At 47.3% G+C, this 18,349-nt stretch overlaps 1 protein-coding gene across 1 annotated transcript; it reads right to left on the bottom strand.

Annotated features, from left to right (window-relative positions):
- Positions 1–1,220: 1,220 nt before the first annotated feature.
- On the bottom strand, positions 1,221–4,231 carry LOC127226620 (intestinal-type alkaline phosphatase 1). The gene is made up of 11 exons (XM_051190687.1): positions 4,039–4,231; positions 3,835–3,951; positions 3,606–3,721; positions 3,262–3,436; positions 3,021–3,193; positions 2,656–2,790; positions 2,497–2,569; positions 2,257–2,391; positions 1,982–2,173; positions 1,652–1,768; positions 1,221–1,560 (listed from the first exon to the last, which is right to left on the bottom strand). The coding sequence occupies exons 1-11, from the start codon at positions 4,220–4,222 to the stop codon at positions 1,223–1,225; spliced, it is 1,755 nt and encodes a 584-aa protein (XP_051046644.1). The 5' UTR covers positions 4,223–4,231; the 3' UTR covers positions 1,221–1,222.
- Positions 4,232–18,349: the final 14,118 nt, after the last annotated feature.

An 18,349-nucleotide genomic window follows, 5' to 3' on the forward strand; every position in this document is an offset into this window, starting at 1 on the left:
AGTGAGGTGGAGAGTCTGGACATTTCCAGGGCAGGTGTGACTACAGCCGTCTGCCCTGATCACCTTGGGGAGAGCCTACTGGCCTCTGCCCATCTTGAGAAGGATGTGGCATGAGAGACAGAGGACAGTGATGAGTCCCAAGAACTGCCACCAAGTCTGCCTGGGCCAGGTCAGCCGCCACTCTCACCTGCCGTCTGCGCTGGGTGTAGTAGGACAGCGTGCAGATGCTGAGCTAGTCATCCGTCCTCTCCTGGCCTCCACCTGAGCACCTTCTAAGTCCAGGCTCAGCTCGGGCCATCACCATCTCTGCAGCCCCCAGGCTGCGATCAGGCCCCTTTGCTCCACCCCCCACCTACCTCCGTCCAGCTAAGGGGGCCTGAGGCCAGAGCTGGGCTGAGTGTGACTTACCATTTGGCCTTTTGGAGACCTACGGCTTTTGGTCAGAAGGTAAAGCCTGAGGTTGTGGCTCCCTCCACCTTGCCCACTTTCATTCAACTGTCTGCTCCTCAGACAGCCTGTCCCCAACCTCCTAATAGCCAATGCCCACCTGTCCACCTATCCTCTGCACCCCAGGCAACCAGGGTTTTCTTTCTAGAAAGTACTGGAGGTGTTCTCTTAACGGTTCATTTTATTGTTGCCATGCCTCTTCAAAGACCGGTGGCCCCGAGGGTAGGCAATATTTTTTGTTTGGTATCTATGTGCAGCCTGGGATGGACAGGGGTGGAGGCCAAAGGCTGCTTTGGGGTGCTTGCTGAGATCCCATAGTCTCCTGGGCCTCTGTTTCGATTTCCTTTCATGGAAAGAACACGGGAGCAAGCCAAGGCCTGCAAGCCTAAGTTACTTGGATCCCAGTAAGGGCATGAAGGGGAGTCTAGGACGTTTTGAGCCTCTGCCTCTTGGGTACCATTTGGTACCTGCATTCTGGAAACAGTCAATTGAGAAGCAGAAGCCCTGGAACAGTTATAAGGCCAGGTTGTTTTCGCAGGGGTGGCCCCTAGAGTGCGGGCTAAACTGGTGTCTCAAGGTGTCTCAATGTCTGAATAGGAGAACTCCTACCAAGTTGGGGCGCAAAAAAAAAAAAAAAAAAAAAAAAAAAAAAAAAAAGGTGAGTGGGAGGAGCATGGTGAATGTGGGACTGATAGGGCAAATGAGTTCTGTGGAGGGGGGGGTTAAGGAACCAGCGGTGGGACCCTGGGAAGGAGCCCAACAGGAGACTTCACCATCAGTATGTCACCATGGCTGTCCCTAGTAGCAGCAGCGTGCTGACCAGCAGCTGCAGGGACAGCAGGACAGTGGCCTGGCCAGCTGCACTGTTTGTGACTTCAGTCTTGATCTGGCCCGGAGTGATGGTGCTGCTCTGGCCTGCAGGGGGCGGCAGGCCACAGTCGGTGTAGGGTTCCAGGCAGCCTGCAAAGGCCATGACATGGGCGATGTAGTTCTGCTCCTGCACTCCGTGCACCAGGTGAGCCTGAGGGCCACGTGCGAATATGGCCACGTCCTCTCCGCCGTGGGTCTCTGACGACAGGGGTACAGCTGCCTGCTGCCGGTACGAGGGGTCACCTAGGGAGACAGGGTGTCCAGGGGGAGCGTTGTTCATTTGCCCTAGTCTTCTCTGCCTGCAGTCCCACTTAGACAAGGCTGTGACACTTACCACTCTCAGCACTGGTGACATTGGGCCGCTTGCCTGAACTAAGGGCATAGCCAGGGCCATTGCCATAGAGAATGGAGGTGTATGGTTTGCCGTCTTGAGCATTGAGTGGGGCCAGGCCTGCATGAAGGAAGGGAAATACCTTGCCCGCGTACTGACTACTGCTTTTGGAGTACAGGTAAGCTCATTTGCCTGCTCAGTGGTTAAATTGTCACCCATCCCTACAAGGCAGATACTCTTTGTGCCATTTTGAGGGGTGAGGAAACCGAGGCCCAGCAATATCTGTCCCCATAAGCTTGCAGCAACACCGCCTGACACTGTCCCTTGGCCTACCAAAGATGGAGGTCCCCCGAAGTGTGTAGCCACCAAAAGCAAAGACATGGGAGTGGTCAGCAGTGATGAGTATCAGTGTGTCCTTCTCGCTGGTAAGCTGGCTGGCACTTTCAATGGCAGAGTCGAACATGACGGCCTCAGTCAATGCCAGGTAAGCTGTGCCCGCATGGTGGCCTTGGTCAATACGGCCCCCTGTAGGAAGCCAGTGATGCTAGATGTATTTGCTCTGGGGCCCTGGCCCCGCCTCTTTCTCACAAGGCACAACCACTCCTCACCTTCCACAAAGAGGTAGAAGCCTTGTGGGTTCCTGCTCAGCATTCGAATGGCTATCTCTGTCATTTCCTTGAGAGATGGGTCTAGTGAGGAGTTCCGGTAGGTGTCATATTTCATTTCTGCTGGCTCAAAGAGGCCTGAGAGGCATAGGAATCCATGGTGAGCACTAAGCTGGGGAGTGGGGAGGGGGGCTCATAGCACACATACAGACCCCACTGAGAGGTGATACGCTATGGCGTTACCCATGAGGTGAGTCACAGTGGAGTCCTGGGAGGCCTGAATGAGCTCTGTGCGGTTCCAAACATACCGGGCTCCCTGCAGGGACACAGCCAGACTTAGTACATAGAGGCACAGTTCTGCTCTAGGCCCTGATGTGGCCCCTGCCCTGGACCCCACATCACCTGGTGCTTTGCCAGCCACTTCTGCACTAGGTTCTGTCCATCCAGCCTGGTTCCAGATTGGGCAGTATCATTTAGGTATTCAGGGTCTGGTGTCCCCTTGGGAAACATGAACTTGCGGCCTCCACCGAGAATCACCTTTGGTCAGAGGATCAGCGTGGGTAGATGTAGGGCTATGTGGGGCCCTACCCACTCCTAACAGACAGCTGTGTCGCCACCATGTCTGTGGGACATGCCTCCCCTGGGCTTTCCACACCTTCTTACACATACTCTACGGGACCTGGAGGTCAGGCTGTTTATGCCTGGGACTATGGCCAGTCCAAGGTTCAACCCTCAGTCCAGCCCTCGCCCTGGTTCTTGGAGCTCACATCAATGTCCATGTTGGAAATGAGTTGTGTGGCGATGTCCTTGCAGCCCTGCTGCAGCGCCAAGGTAGGCATTTCTGCATCTGAGTACCAATCACGGTTTACCGTGTGTGCATAGGTGCCAGCTGGAGAGGCGTGCTGCACCCTGGTGGTGGTCACCACTCCAACAGACTTCCCTGCAGAGGATAGAACATCACCCAGTGATCCAAGACTTTCCTAGCTCCCACGCCCAGCACCAACATACCTGCTTTCTTTGCACGATACATCACTGAGATGACCTCATTGCCAAATGTGCTGTTGCACTGGTTAACACGGGCTGCTGCGCTCACACCAATGGTCTTGTAGTTGGCCTTGACCCCACAGAGATAGGCTGTGGCTGTGCCTGCACTGTCTGGGACCTGTCTGTCCACGTTGTATGTCTGGGGACAAAGACACTCTCAGCTGTGTGCAACTGGTAGACATTAGTCCTTGCTTCCTGGGACATGTCCACACTTTTCTAGTTCAAACTTGGGCTCTGGTTCTGGATTCTTCCTCCTCCAGCCATTTCCCACCTCTTCTCCCTCATCCCAGATGTGTTCTAGCTCTTACCTTGGACAAAGCCATGTATGGGAAGCTGTCCATGGCTAGGGGTGTCTCAGGTCCTAGATGGTATTGCAGCTGTCCCTTTAGAATTCTGGTGGCTGTCACTGTGGGCACCCCCATCCCTGAAGGCACAGAATCTGGTCAGACCTGAGCTCACAGACCTTCTTGGACCCATCAGTGGCCTTGGGTGCTTGGAGTGCAAGGGCTCCAGGGTAACCAGGCCTTGAACACTCACCATCCCCCAGGAAGATGATGAGGTTCTTGGCTGATGTCTGAATGGGCTGCAGCTTCTTGGCGACATTGAGAGCCTCGGCTGCCTTTTGGTTCCAGAAGGCTGGGTTCTCCTCTTGCACTGGTCAAGAGGAAGTAGACCCAGGTTAGTCCAAACGGGTGTGTTAGGTTAGTCCTTCCATGGGAGTCAAAAAGGAGCCTTCTTTACCTGGGATGACACCAAAGGACAGATGTATCTTGAGGCCCAGCAACAGCAGTAGCAGCACCTGGTCTCCCTGCATGGCTGGGGCTACTGGTAGGTTACCCAGCAGAAAACCCAGGTACCAGCTACTGCTTAGCCTGCCTGGACTCAAGTCAGAGAAGGACTTTGTTTCTGGTTGCAAAAGGTCCATGTCCCTCCCCTATATGCAATGTTACCGTGGCTCCACCCCTGGCCTATGAACTGAAGTCTGGTTTCTAGGGTGTGGCTGGGCCAGGGGTCTTGTGTCTCCCTTAGGCTGGATGGGAGGTTAGGGGTAAATCCTGGATGAGACACTCATGCTGTGTACTGCTGGGGCCACTGTCTGCTCTTGTGTCTTGTCCAGGATCCCTCAACTACCTGAGAGCCAGCTGGAAGCAGCCTTTGCTCTGGGTGCTCAAAGTAGGTGGGCTTCCAAGCACCCAGCCTAGGCAGGACCCGGATTTGGTCCCCTAGTCCAAGGTACCCACTGATAAACACAGAGTGGCCTGAATACACTGCCCTCCAACTGTCTTCTTAATGGCCTTGCCTGAGGGAGGTGGCAGTTGGGGATCTGAGCCCAAAGCAACTGCTATGTGGGGTAAATAGTGCTGAAGGGGCCACCCAGGGTGGAACCCTGTCCGTGTCTTCAGTTACTGCTGGTGTGCTGGGCCTGCCCTGGAGATCCAGGGTGTGTCCTCTATTCGCCTCCCCTGTGACTGGAGCGGCAGATTGGGGTGGGACTGCTATCTTGGGCCAGATGTGGCTTTGACTGAATTTTTTCAGAGTAGCCATCAAGCATGTGTAAGTACCATTGACCCCTGCTCCCTCAGGCAGGTAGATGGGGCCTAAGGGTGAGTGTATTATCCACTTGCCTGAACACACCCAAATAGCCTCTGATAAGGAGTAAGAGGCAGTTGTTGCTGAATGTTTCTGTCCTGCCAGATCCCACTGCCCTCCAGTCCCAAATACGCACAGAGACTCTATATTAACTATTACATTATTAGCTGATGGCTGGGGCCTCTTATTGGGTAGCTCTGTCTTAATTATTAACCCATTTCTATTAGCCTGTGTATTTCCACATGGTCTATAGGGTCTGGACCTATTATTCCCTCCTCCACCTCATGGTGGCTCCTTAGGTTGCCTCTCTGCCTACCTTTCCCAGAATTCTCTAGTCTCCTAGTCCTGCCTATCTTCCTGCCTCTATTAGCCAAACAGTGGTTTATTCATCAACCAATAAGGGAAACATATATACAGAAGGACATTCCCCCATCAGGCAGGCTCAGAAATTTTTCTGCAATTTAACAATCCCATTTCTGAGAGTGTTTCCAAAGGAACTAAAGCAGGGCTCCAAGAGCTGCCTGGTGTGGCATACTGTGGCTGCTGTGGTGGCATACTTCCAAGGTCCCAGGTTTGGGGAGTCAAAAACAGGACTGAGTTGGAACGCAGTCTGGGCTACTTAGGGAGACCCTGTCTCAAATAAACAACGAAATTAAAAAGTGTCACTTGCGACATAGAAATAGAGAGGGGCCACTGGGGGTCAGAGGGCAAGGGGGGGAAGAAAGGGAAGGGAGAGACTATGAAACAAAAGTTATTTGAAAACACACCGTATTAAAACCTCTTGTGAACTAATGAAAACTTAAGAACGGGGTCAGAGGGGCCGAAGAGATGGCTTAGAGGTTAAGAGCTTTTACTGTTCTTGCAGAGGGCCCAAATTTGGTTCCCAGAACCCGGGTCAGGGGACTTACAACTTCCTGTAACTCCAGCTCCAAGGGGACCTAATGTCACTGGTGTCCATAGGCACCTAAATTCATTTACAAATACTACACACAGAAATAGACACATTCACATAATTAAAAACAAAATACTAAAAATACTAAATACTAAAAATACTAAAAAAAAAACTAAAGATAAATAAATAAACATGCAGGGTCTCAGACAAATGGATTTCTCTCCTAAGATTGGCAGCCACAGCCCTCACAGTAGCTAAGAAGGGGAACACATGCTATGGTTTGGATCTGGTTGACCTATGTCCCACAAAGGCTCAGGTGTTTCAAGCTCAGTCCTAAGCGTGGAGCTGTGCTGGGAGATGATAGATTTTTTTTCTAAGATTTATTTATTTATTATATATACAGTGTTCTGTCTGCATGTACCCCTGCAGGCCAGAAAAGGGCACCAGATCTCATTATGGATGGTTGTGAGCCATCAAGCTACACAACTGTCACATGCATGCAGAGTCCCTAGCTCAGTCCTGTGCAGACTCCCTGGTTCAGTCTCTGAATTTTTATAGGTGAAGAGTAGTGGAGGTGTCTGAGTCAGGGGCCCATAGTTGAGCAGAGCTGAGGTCAGTGCTTGCTCGTGACCTTCCAAATCCTTGAACTAAGTAACCCTCTTCTCATTATATGCTACCCACCTCCAGGTATTTCCCTGTGTCAACGGGAAAGACTTTTCTTGTTTAGGTGGATGAAAGGCCAAGCAACATGTGCTCCAAATACACAACAGGTGTCATCTACCTTAAAAGGGAAGGAAATATGATCAAAATACATGCATGAGAATGTCATTATGAAACCCATTATAATGTATAATTTTAACATATGTCAACAACAGACAAACAAAAATAACACCAGAAAGAAAAAAAGGTGTGCCGTGCTTAGCTCTAACTGGCACTTAAGAGGGGAAGGCAGGAGTTAGGTGGGTTATAGGTTATGCACCCCACTCCTCTTGGAATAATGCACCTAGCAACCTCAGAACCCCTTGATGCCCACACCTTTGCCGGGTTAGTGTGTTCCCATCTCTGAATAATGGTGTAAGTTTTCTGCTACTGGTAACAATCAAATTCAGACATTTTCTATTCAAGTATATTCCTAAACATATCTCGGTATGAAGAATAGAAGGGTCAAGCTGGCCTGAATGGGTTTGGGTACGTGTGGTGTAAAACAAAATTGTGTCCTCAAGCAACATTATAGGGAGACTCCATACTTACTATGTTATGTCTCTGCATAATTAAAGTCAGATGCATTGTGGGAAGAGACATAGGTAGTAGGAAAAAGTAAATGTGTGTCCTACTACATCAATCAAAATAAGGAACCATCCAAACTAAACCCTTTAGTAACTGTGATGGTCTGAATAAAAATGGCCCCCACAGGCTCATAGTGAGTGACACCTTTAGGAGATGAGGCCTTGTTGGAGTAGGTGTGGTCTTGTGAGAGGAAGTGCATCACTGGGGGGATAGGCTTTGAGGTTTCAGAAGCTCAAGCCAGGCCCATATCAATCTGTCTCTCTCTTCCTGCTGCCTTCCAATCTCTGGCTCTTTTTCTAGCACCGTGTCTGCCTGAGCCCCTCCATTCTTCTTGAACTAAACCGCGGAACCTGTAAGCCATCTCCAATTAAATATTTTCATCTATAAGAGTTGCCATGGTCATGGTGTCTCTATATAAAGCAATAGAAACCTAAGACAATGGCCAGCTCCTCTTTCTTTGGAAGTCCATAAGAAGCCCTAACAATAATTGGGGCTGTTCGGTATCATTGCTCATGCAGCCCAGGTGAGGCCTCTTTAATCTGTGCTCATTCTACCTTGAACAAATTTATCTTGCTCCTTGGGCAAGCCCATGTAGATTTATTACTTTCAGTTATTGGAAAAACAGACCCAGACCCAAGCACAGCTAACAGTGCTGTTCAAGTCTATTCACAGGAGATTTCCAGGAAGTTAAATTCTTAGACACTATTGAAATCCCAGTGAGTGGATAGGAGGTGGAGGCAGAGGCACCAGAGACTCAAGGACATTTTACCTTTTGGTTAGTTCAAGGTAGTGGAGTATACCTGAAACCCTGCCAAAATCAAAAGCCATCTGGGCATGGTGGCACACGCCTTTAATCCCAGCACTCAGGAGGCAGAGGCAGGCAGATCTCTGTGAGTTTGAGGCCAGCCTGGTGTACATAGTGAGTTCCAGGTTACATAGTGAGATCCTGTCTCAAATTAATATATATATATATATATATATATGTATATATATACATATATATATGAATATATATATGTATGTATATAAGACAAACATGTTATGTGGTAAATTTTATATTGTGTATGTTTCTAAACACATTTAAAAATATTTCAAAGATTAAAGGAAAAAATAATTTTCCTTGAGTTCTCCTCCCAACCTACACAGCTTAGCTTGTTCCATCCCCGCCCACTTGCCATGTGAGCCACAGGCCTCATTCCCAAGCCTCTGCTTACCCTTTCTTGTGCCCATCACTTGGCCCTCAGAACCCACCATGGCCCCTGCCTTCCTTCCGGCAGAGCCTCCTGGAGCCCTCTCATCTCTACCCCAGCTCTGTGTCTGCTGATCCCAAATCACAGAAGCAAGAAGTGAGAGAGTCCTCAATGTCCCACTCATCACCACCATAGAGACGGGATATAGTCCAGTGGCAGAGCACTTGCCTGGCATCCACACCTTAGTTCAGTCACCTATACTGAAAAGACGCTTAATTACTCCCGTAGCTGCTACATGGAGTGTGTGTTACCAGGGCATGTTTCTCCAGCTCATCAGAAAATATTCCAGGGCCTAAGGGAGTGAGCGCATAGCAGTTGGTAGAGTGTTTATTGCCAAGCATAGTGGCTCATAACTGTAACACCAACACTCAAGAGACTGAGGCAGGAGATTGCCATGAATTGTAGACAAGACTAGGGGCCTGCAGAAATATCTCAGTTAGGGCACATGATTGGCATTTTGAGGCCCTGGGTTTGATCCCAGCACTAGAAAACTATTTTAATCATTAATAAATAATTATATATATATATATATATATATATATATATATATATATGCTGCATAGTTTGATCATTTGATGTTTAACAATGGAATCAGAGTAACTAGGCTTTCTGTCTCTTAAGCACTCTTTGTGTTGGGAAGGAAAATTTTTGACTAAAGGTCAGAGATGACTAGTCAATAGGCAAGCCTTAATCAATTAATTAGCTTTATATCAGGGTACAGATTAAAGGTTCAGGACACCACACTCAGTCTTCAACCAAGTAAGTCTTTGATGTGGCACATCCTGCTTGGAGATGGAAGCTTTGTCCTTCCTAAGGTGCCACCTGCCATTTTAAATTTTTTGTATGATTGTTAACATGTATGAATGGAATGTGGGTGTGGGTGTGTGGCTGCCACAGTATCCATGTGGAGGGCACAGGATGACTGTGGAGTTGTGTTTTCTCTCTCTACCTTCCAAGGGTTCTGGATGGTCAGTGTGTCAGGCCCCTCTCCTCATGGGCCATTTCACTAGGTCTAGAGTCACATGATCATTTTAAGAAATGAAAAAAGTGGGCGGTGGTGGTGCACATCTTTAATCTCAGCACTCAAGAGGCAGAAGCAGGCAGATCTCTGTGAGTTCCGGCACAGCCAGGTCTACAGAGCTGGTTACAAAGAAACCTGTCTCAGAAAAACAAAAAAAAAAAAAAAAAAAAAAAAAAAAGGAAGAGAAAAAACGAGATAGAGAGCTAGAGAGAGGGCTCAGAGACTAAGAGCACTGGCTGCTTTTCCAGAGAACCCAGATTCCATCCCCAGCACCCATCTGTAACTCCAGTTCTAGGTGACTGGATCTAGATGATCCAGTGTCCTCTTCTGGCCTCCATGGGTACCAAGTACACACATGGTGCACAGACATACATGTAGGCAAAACACCCATACACATAAAAAATAATAAAATATCTTTTTAAAAAATGAGATGGAGAGAACCCTGTACATTTCTCCCGGTTTCCCTTGTGACTCCATAGATATGGTTTACATTTCCCCAGTTTGCTAGGAGTATCTGTGTGGGTTTGAGGCCCTGTTCAACCTCATCACCGCTCCAGTTATCACCCAGATGGGTCCCCTCCTCCTTGCACCCCATCCTCTGTCCCTTACTTCACAGCAGTAATATACAGACTTGCTGTCTTCAGAATCTTTTGCTTCCAGTAAGCTATAGCCACACAGCCTAACTGTAGACATTGGAGTAGCCTTTTTCACACAACAAGATTGGATTGTCTAAGAGTTGGCTGGCCTCCATTGCCAGGGCAAATGTAACGGGGTGTGACTGAGTGTTCTGCTAAAGGACTGCTGCTCGCTTCCAGCCTCACCTTTTATGAGTGAAGTGGCAGCAAACGCTCAGGTTCTACATGAACATGTTTGCCATCACTGTCCATATGGTGATGGCACATGCCATTGATTGAGAAACTGCTGGACTGTCCGTGCAGAATAGCTGTGTCATTTTCCATGTTCATCACTCCATGTGAGGGACCCTTTTTCCCTTCCTGCCAATGTTGATGTTCATAACAGCCAAGACAGTGACTCTCGACACCCAAAGTACTATGCAGGACAGAGAGGAGGATTCTCATATAGAACTACCTACCATGTGGATTAGAGTTCCACCAGGAAGGCAGAGGCAAGGAAAGGCTTTTAAGGGAAGACAAGAGGACCACACTAGTTATTATAGAATGATAATCTTGGACCGCAAGGATTAATAATGTGGTTCAGCCCATAGTCACACGGGAAGTTGCTGGGCAGATGGCCTCTGAACTTGGAGCCAGGCACGGCGGCACGGTGGCATGGTGGGAGCAAAAGCAGGGGATCTCTGTGAGCTTGAGGCAAATCAGTCAGTCTCCATTGTGAGCTCCAGGACAGCCATGGCTGCCTAGTGCAATACTGTTTTTAAATTTTACAAAATTCTTGGGGTGAGTTCATGGTAGCTGGGGGCAAGAGTTGTGGCTCTGCAGGGTCTTTTGTCATAGTTCATGCTGCTAGGTTGGTAAGCATGGGGGCTCTTCCCTTATTGGCTCTCGGGCTCATTTATTATTTAATTATTTTACATACGTGTGTGTGCGTGTGCGTGTGCGTGTGCATGTGCGTGTGCGTGTGTGTGTGTGTGTGTGTGTGTGTGTGAGTAAACCTTTCAGGAACTAGTTCTTTCCTTTTACCCAAACACAGGTGTGTTCACATCCTGAGCCATCCCTCCAGCTCCTGTATTGTTTTTTTAATCTTTGTGTTTTTTTGTCTTTTGAGACAGGGTCTCACTCTGTAACACAATGACCCAAAACTCATTGTGTAACCTAGGCTGGCCTTGAACTCTTCACAGTTCTCTTGCCTCAGCCTCCCAAGCATTGCTACCACCAAGGAACAAGGTTTTTTTTTTGTGTGTGGGGGGGGGGATTTGTTTTGGTTTGGTTTGGTTTTTTGCTTTTTTGTTTGTTTGTTTGTTTGTTTGAATGAAGATGATGCAAAATGTTGTTACTAACATTACAATAACTTCAATTTAGTTGGGCGTGGTAGCATTAATCCCAGTCCTCGGGTGGATTTCTGAGTTCGAGACCAGTCTGGTCTACATAGTGGGTTCCAGACCATACAGTGAATCCTGTCTCGATACTGATGCTACCACTAACAATAATAACAGTACAATAACAACAACAACAGCAATGTAATTGTGTCTCAATTTCTCTGGAGGAGTTTACCCAGGGACAACATGGAGACCTGGCAATCCACAGTACGTAATGCCACCAACAAACACTCAGTAGATAGGCTCTTATCCAACTTTACTCTAGAGAGAGAATGTAATGACTCGTCTGGCAGTCACAGTCCTTGCAGTACAATCTGGAAAGGCACCAAAGTGACAGATAAACCCCTAATCAGATGTTTATTGGCCACACCAGAGTCCAAAGGATGTGACAAATCTATGGAAGCCAGAGTCCCAGGGTTCACCAGGCTGACCTCATCTGACCACTCCTACTCCGGCCTGCCGTGCCTCTTACGTATGTAGGGTTGACATGAGTTGCCCATTTTGACTGACACTATCACGCCTGCTTTGCTGTTGCCACTGTTTTGTTGTTGCTGCTGTTAAGTATTTTGACAGGTGTGTAATGCAGGCTGCCTTTCATGTTCTTCTAAGACTGTGCTGCCATCCTCCACTACAATTGGCCCAGCTTTCCTGAAAAATAGCATCAAGTGCCTGTGCAGGGCTGGACAGCAGGCAGGCACTACCTGCCACCTGCAGTGACCAAAGGCTGCTTCATGTGCACAGTTTATGGACACAATCCAGCCATGTGGGGCCACCTGGGCCCCTGCCTCTACTCCATGCCTGAGTCACATGACTGGTGACAGTCCTGTTTCTGGGGTCCAGGGATTGTGTGACAGCAACAGTTGTGCTGAGGACTTAGAGGGTAGCTCCACTCCTTTCATGAGTGGCTAACCCTCACATGATAGGCAGATATTAGGCATCAGTTAATCAGTGGGGTGGAGGGAGTGTTGACCTCACCATAGCCCCAGCTTATTCGGAGTGATAGATCGCTACTCTCATCCCTTTGACAGCCCAGGTCTCATCTCAGGCCAGGCCTGCCAATGCATTTCTGAGACCAGGGGAGGAGGCTAGACCACGCCTCTGTCCTTCCCAGCCTGCCTACCTGAGGGGCCTTCAAAAAGTCTGCCCCAGGCAGCCAGCACTTGAGCATCTGTTCTGGTTTTGGATGACCATGAAGGAATGCTCAGAGCACCAGAAGTTGGACCATCTGCAGGCTTTGTGCAATACCCCAGGAGCAATTTAGACATAATTGTTAAGAACAAATAAACGAGGTGAATTCAAATGGGATAAACAATTTGTAATGTTCCCAATGTGTTGCTGGAGTCAGGGGCTCACCACTCAAAGGCCAATGTTCAGAGCACGAGAGTCATAGGAACAAATCAGGCTTATTCAAAGGCTGTCAATCATGACAAGAGAGCGGTTATTATCTCAGCTTGAGGGCTTGAGAGCATAGACAGTACTCATAGGGAGGGAGAAACAGGACAGGGAGGCTGCATCTTAAGGTCTTCCTCATCTAGGGCATGAGCCTCGTTTTACCTCCCTAGTTGGAACACTGAGGTGGACCTCAGTCTCTTGCCTCTAGGCCTACCTCTGCAACCCAGGCTGGCATGGAACTCACTACGTAGCCATGGCTAGCCTCAAACTTGCAGCACTCCTGCCTCAGCTGCCCAAGTTGTGGGGTTACAGGCATGCACCATCACTCTCAGGCAGTTACAGCCTTCCCGTCTGGGGGTGGAAGGGCCAGGGGAGAAGGCAGCACATGCGCAGTTTCAAACCCTTTCCAGGTGAGGGGTGGTTAAGAGAAGGTACGGCTCTTGCAGAGGACCCATCACCTACGTTAGACGGTCCATAACTAACTGTAATTCCAGCTCCAAGGAATCTGACGACCTCTTCTGGCCTCCGGGGGTACCTGCACTCACACATGTTCATAACACACACACACACACACACACACACACACACACACAAACATAAACTTAATCTTTTTAAAAATGTTCAAAACCAGGCCTGGTGGAGATGCCTGAAATCCCAGTATTTGGAACACTGAGGCAGGAGGAACACAATTTATTGGCCAGCTTGGATAAGTAGTCTCAAAACAAACAAACAAACACACACACACACACACACACACACACACACACACCACAAACTTTTTCAGTACCTTGAAATCTGAAGGTCATGTTATATTAAGTCATATCCATTAGACATCTAGGCTATTTCTGGTTTTGCTTTGTTTGTTTGTTCCATGTGGTTCTGGCTGTCCTAGAACTCTCTATGCAGACCAGACTAGACACAAACTCACAGAGATCTGCCTGCCTCTGCCTCCAACTCCCAAGTGCTGGGATTAAAGGTGGGTGCTAGCACCCCACTGGCCATTTCTAAATAAGTTAAATTCCTAGCCAGGCATCATGGCACACATTTATGGGGAAGCTTCGACAGGAGAATTTCCTTAAGTTTGAGGTCTTGTTTCAAAAACAGACAGAAAAATAAAATTCTAAAGTTCAATGATTCAGCTTAAGTTCAGGGTTTACATACTTTTTTTTAATTAAGTTTCTTTGTTTTGTGAGTGCAAAGAAGCATTCTCTTGTTCCACCGTGCATGTGTGCAGGCCAGAGGACATCCTATAGATCGTGATTCTTTCTGCCCCATGGCTGTCAGGGATCACACTTAGCTCACTGGACTCAAAACATCTTTACCTGCTGAGACAAATTTTGAGAGCTGGTTCTCTTCTTCCATAGGATCTCAGGGGATCAAACTTGGATCCTCAGGTTTGGCAGACACACTCATCTTCAGAGCTTTCTTACCAGACCTCTGTTTTATTATTTGTTTGTTTGTTTGTTTGTTATTCTTTTTTGAGACAGGGTCTGATTGTGTAGCCATCTGCTGGCCTGGAGCTCACTCTGTAGACCAGGCTGGCTTCAGCCTCCTGAGTGTCGGGGGTTAAAGATGTGCACCACCCTGCCCAGCTTTGTCTTTTGGGTACTTGGCTCATTTATTGACACAAGTATAATGGCACAAAGCAATATAGCCAAGGAGGACTCCCTGACAATTGGCTTTATTTTTCCTCAACCAGTTTTTAGGCATGTTGTGGTTTCTACTACAACGTCCTTTGAGGCTCATGTGTTGAAGGTTGAGTCCCTAGCTTGGTGGTGGTGCACACCTTTAATCCCAGCACTCAGGAAGCAGAGGCAGGCAGATCTCCATCAATTTGAAGACAACTTATTGTACTAAGCAAGTTTCAGCACAGCCAGAACTGTTAAGAAAAAAAAAAAAAGGTGAGTCCCTAGTAGAGCAGCATTCAGAAGTGGGCCTTTGTTTCTTTCTTTCTTTTTCTTTTTCTTTTTTTTTAAGTCAGTGTCACAAGTAGCCCAGGCTGGCTTTGAACTGGCTATATAGCTAAGGCTGACTTTGAACTCCTGATCCTTCTGCCTCCATCTTCCAAGTGGAAACAGAAAGATTGCCAAGTTCTATCTTCCAAGTAAAACTTTTAAAACAGGATTGACTTATGAGGCTCCTTTGATGGGTTTGTAATTTAATGAAAACACTAGAAGGTGGTAGGCACCACTTAGTTGAAGGAGATGGGTCCTGGGGATGTGCATGAGAAAGGGGTTTTGGCAGGCTCTGTGTAGCCCTAAGTGTCTTGGAACTTGCTCTGTAGACCAAGATGGCCTTGAACTCAGAGATCCTCCTGCCTCTGCCTCTTGAGTGCTGGGATTAAGGGAGTATGCTGCCACCACCACCTGAAGGGAATATAGTTTAATTGGTGCCTAGCATGCTCAAATCTCTGAATTTGATCCCCTTAATGGCATAAAACTGAACATATTGAATGCTATAATCCCAGCCCTTTGGAGATAGAGGCAGGGGGATTAAAATTCAAAGACACCCTATGTTGGCTGTGTATTAACTAAAGGTCAGCCTGAGTGACATGAGACCCTGTCCCTAAAGAAAATACGAAGTCCTGAAAAGCTAATACATTGAAGGCTTGGCCTCCAATATAGGAAAGTCTAGAGATGGAGTTTTGTTTTGCTTTGTTTGAGATAGGATGGCCTCAAACTTGCTGTGTAGCCAAGGATGACCTTGAACGCCTGACCCTCCCCCCTTTACCATCCAAGTGCTAAGATTACAGATGTGAGCCACTGAGCTCTGGTGCCCTTAATTAAAGAGTGTAAGAGGGTTGATCTCGTTTTACCATAACCCTTTCAGCAAACTGGCTTAGGAAACAGACTGCATTACCAAACTGTTTCCTGAGCCCGGAGTCTCTCACTGGGGCTTTAATCAAGAGAGGAAACTAAATCTGCCGATAAACAGCAACAGATTTTTCTAAGCTGTCTAACTTTCTGTATTTCCCTTTTGGAGTCTTTTGATTGCCATTTTGATTAGATGGCTATTTGACTATTGTTCACAGTGACCCTTGACCTCTGATCAAGTGTTTTTAAAATCTTAATATGTTTTAGCAAACTTCCCCATATCAAATTCTAGATAGTCTTTTTACCTAAAGGTAATCTGGAATTACCCAGTTGGGATCCTGTAAAGCCTAGAAGTCTCTCATTTGGTAAAAGAGAAGTGAACTAATTAGGCTTAGCTGGGCATAAGGGCATATCCCTTTAATCCCTGTGTGTAGGAGGCTGAAATAAAAAAAGCTTGAGTTCAAGGCCGGCCTGGGGTATACAATGGGTTCTTCGCCACCCTGGCTCACCAAGTAAGACTACTCATCTCTTTCTTTGTTTTCTTTTCTTTCTTTTTTGGGAGTTGGGTGAAGGTGGGGGAGGAGGGTCTGCCTAGGTAGACTCAATATATAGACCAGGCTAGCCTCAAACTCATAGAAATCCACCTACTTCTCTCAAGGGATTAAACCTGTGTGCCACCACAGCAGTCAAAGGCCCCCATTTTTAACCCCCCCCAAATAATGACAAAATACAATGAATTAAGCATACCTGATGAATTGAATTAAATGGGAAAGTTGTCAAGGAAAAAGTAATGATAAGCCTGGAGAGTTAAATTTGCATAAGTGTGTTACTAATATGTATCTCAGAAGTTGGACAAAATTCATACAGATCTGATAGTCTGGCATAGTATCCGCCACAGTCTGTTATCTTCAAGAGTATGCAGAAGAAATAACTGAATTTCCCCGTTCACAGATGCTTGTTTACTCAGTAATTTCCCAAGCAACCATCAACCTAAAGTGCTTTGTTCTCAAGGAAATCCACAGAAGAGCTTGTGGCAGCTTCCTGATGACTTTAAGATGGAGCTGTAGACTGCTGTGATGTCCCAGGATGCTTCCCAGGGAGTCCACTGGTTCTTAAACCCAAGAAACCCACTGGGTCTTAACCCTGACAACCCAAAGGGAGCAGAGCAAGAGTTAAGGCCCGGTGTATGGTGCATACCAGAATCCCAGCACTCAGGAGGCGGAGGCGGAGGCAGGGGCGAGGGGTAGAGTTCCAGCCTAGTTATATGTCTGAAAGATACGTTATTAAATACCAAGAAATTAACTTCAATAGGTTTTCCCCCTCCTTCCCTCTTTCTTCTTTGTTTCTTTCCTTCCTTCCTTCCTTCTTTCTTTCTTCTCTCTCTCTCTCTCTTTCCTCTTCCCTCCCTCCCCCTTTCTGTCTTTCTGCCTGTCTCTTTCTGTCTTTCTTTCAACACCATCTCCTCAATCCCAGGCTTTTCTTGAATCCCAGCATAGCCAAGGATGAATTGATCTTCTTGCCTTGCTACTTGCAGGGTGGAATTACAGGGGTGCACCACTGGTATGTTGGGGGATTAAACTCCCTGGATGCTGGGCAAGCACTCTACCAACTGAACTGTATCTCCAGCTCCACCCCTAGATGGTTTGAGGTTTGGTTTTTACACCACATTGGGCAATTCTGAACTTGTGTTCAGATGCTTAGTCTGCAGCCAAAGATGGTGCTGTGGAACCTTTGGAACTCAGGGGCTAAAGAGTGGATCTAGACCATAGAGTGGAGTGACACTTGTAGCCCATGCCTGTTTCTGCTTGTCTCTGCTTCCTGACCTGCCAAGATGTGAGGAACCTCCAGCACACACTCCTGCCATCACAAACTCTGCCACACCTTCCCTGCCACAGTGAACTGTATCCCCTTAAGCCCCAGACCACAGTAAGCCTCTTTGCCTTTAAGCTGTTTCTGCTAGTGACAGCCATGGGTTTGACTGTCATGGTAGCCATGGGTGTGGCTGTCAATACCTGGGATGCTCTGCTTAGAAAGTAATGTGCATCCAAATTCAAAAGAAAAATAACAGGTGTCGGGTGTGATGGTGCACACTCAGGAAAGGCAGAGGTAAACAGCTCTCTGTGAGTTCAAGGTCAGCCTGGTCTACATAGCAAGTTCCAGGCCAGTCACAGTTACATAGTGTGACCCTATCTCAAAGGAAGAAGAAAACGAACAAACTGTGTCCTTATAGCTCAGATATTAAGCTCTGTCTCTTCCAGAGAGAAGCATAGCTCACTGGCAGAGTGTCTGCCTGGCATGCTCAAAGCCCTAGGTTTGATCCCCAGCACCAAAGTAACAGTAGTATAAGTAATAATAATAATAATGTGGAAATATATAAATATAGCAGGGGTGGGTAGTATGTGCTTGTAATCTCAGCAGTTAAGAAGCAGTTAAGAAGCAAGAGGATCAAGAATTCAGGGTCATCGTGGCTACATAGCAAGTATAAGGCTTGGGCTGTAGGAGACACTTCCTCAAAGAACCAATAGGGGCTGTGTATGTAGTTCAATTGATAAAGTATTTGCCTAACATACTAAGTCCTGAGTTTGATCCCCAGCTCTGTATAAACATGACATGGTGGCACATGCCTATAATGATAGCACTCTGGAGGACACAAGTTCAAGGTCATCTTCATAGTAAGGTCATCTTCATATTGAGGCCAGCCTAAGATATATGAGACCATCTTTCTCAAAATAAATAAATACACACACACGTTGAGGCAGACATGATAGTCAGCCTTGATAGTAAGTACTTGTA

Source organism: Phodopus roborovskii, unplaced genomic scaffold, assembly GCF_943737965.1.
Source record: "Phodopus roborovskii unplaced genomic scaffold, PHOROB, whole genome shotgun sequence".
Classification (NCBI taxonomy): domain Eukaryota; kingdom Metazoa; phylum Chordata; class Mammalia; order Rodentia; family Cricetidae; genus Phodopus; species Phodopus roborovskii.

Coding starts and splice junctions, on each gene's coding strand:
- LOC127226620 (XM_051190687.1), bottom strand. CDS start 4,222: ATGGACCTTTTGCAACCAGAAACAAAGTCCTTCTCTGACTTGAGTCCA. Junction 2,570..2,655: donor AGTGGCTGGCAAAGCACCAG/GTGATGTGGGGT, acceptor GTGTCCCTGCAG/GGAGCCCGGTATGTTTGGAA. Junction 2,174..2,256: donor CTTCTACCTCTTTGTGGAAG/GTGAGGAGTGGT, acceptor GGCTTCCTACAG/GGGGCCGTATTGACCAAGGC.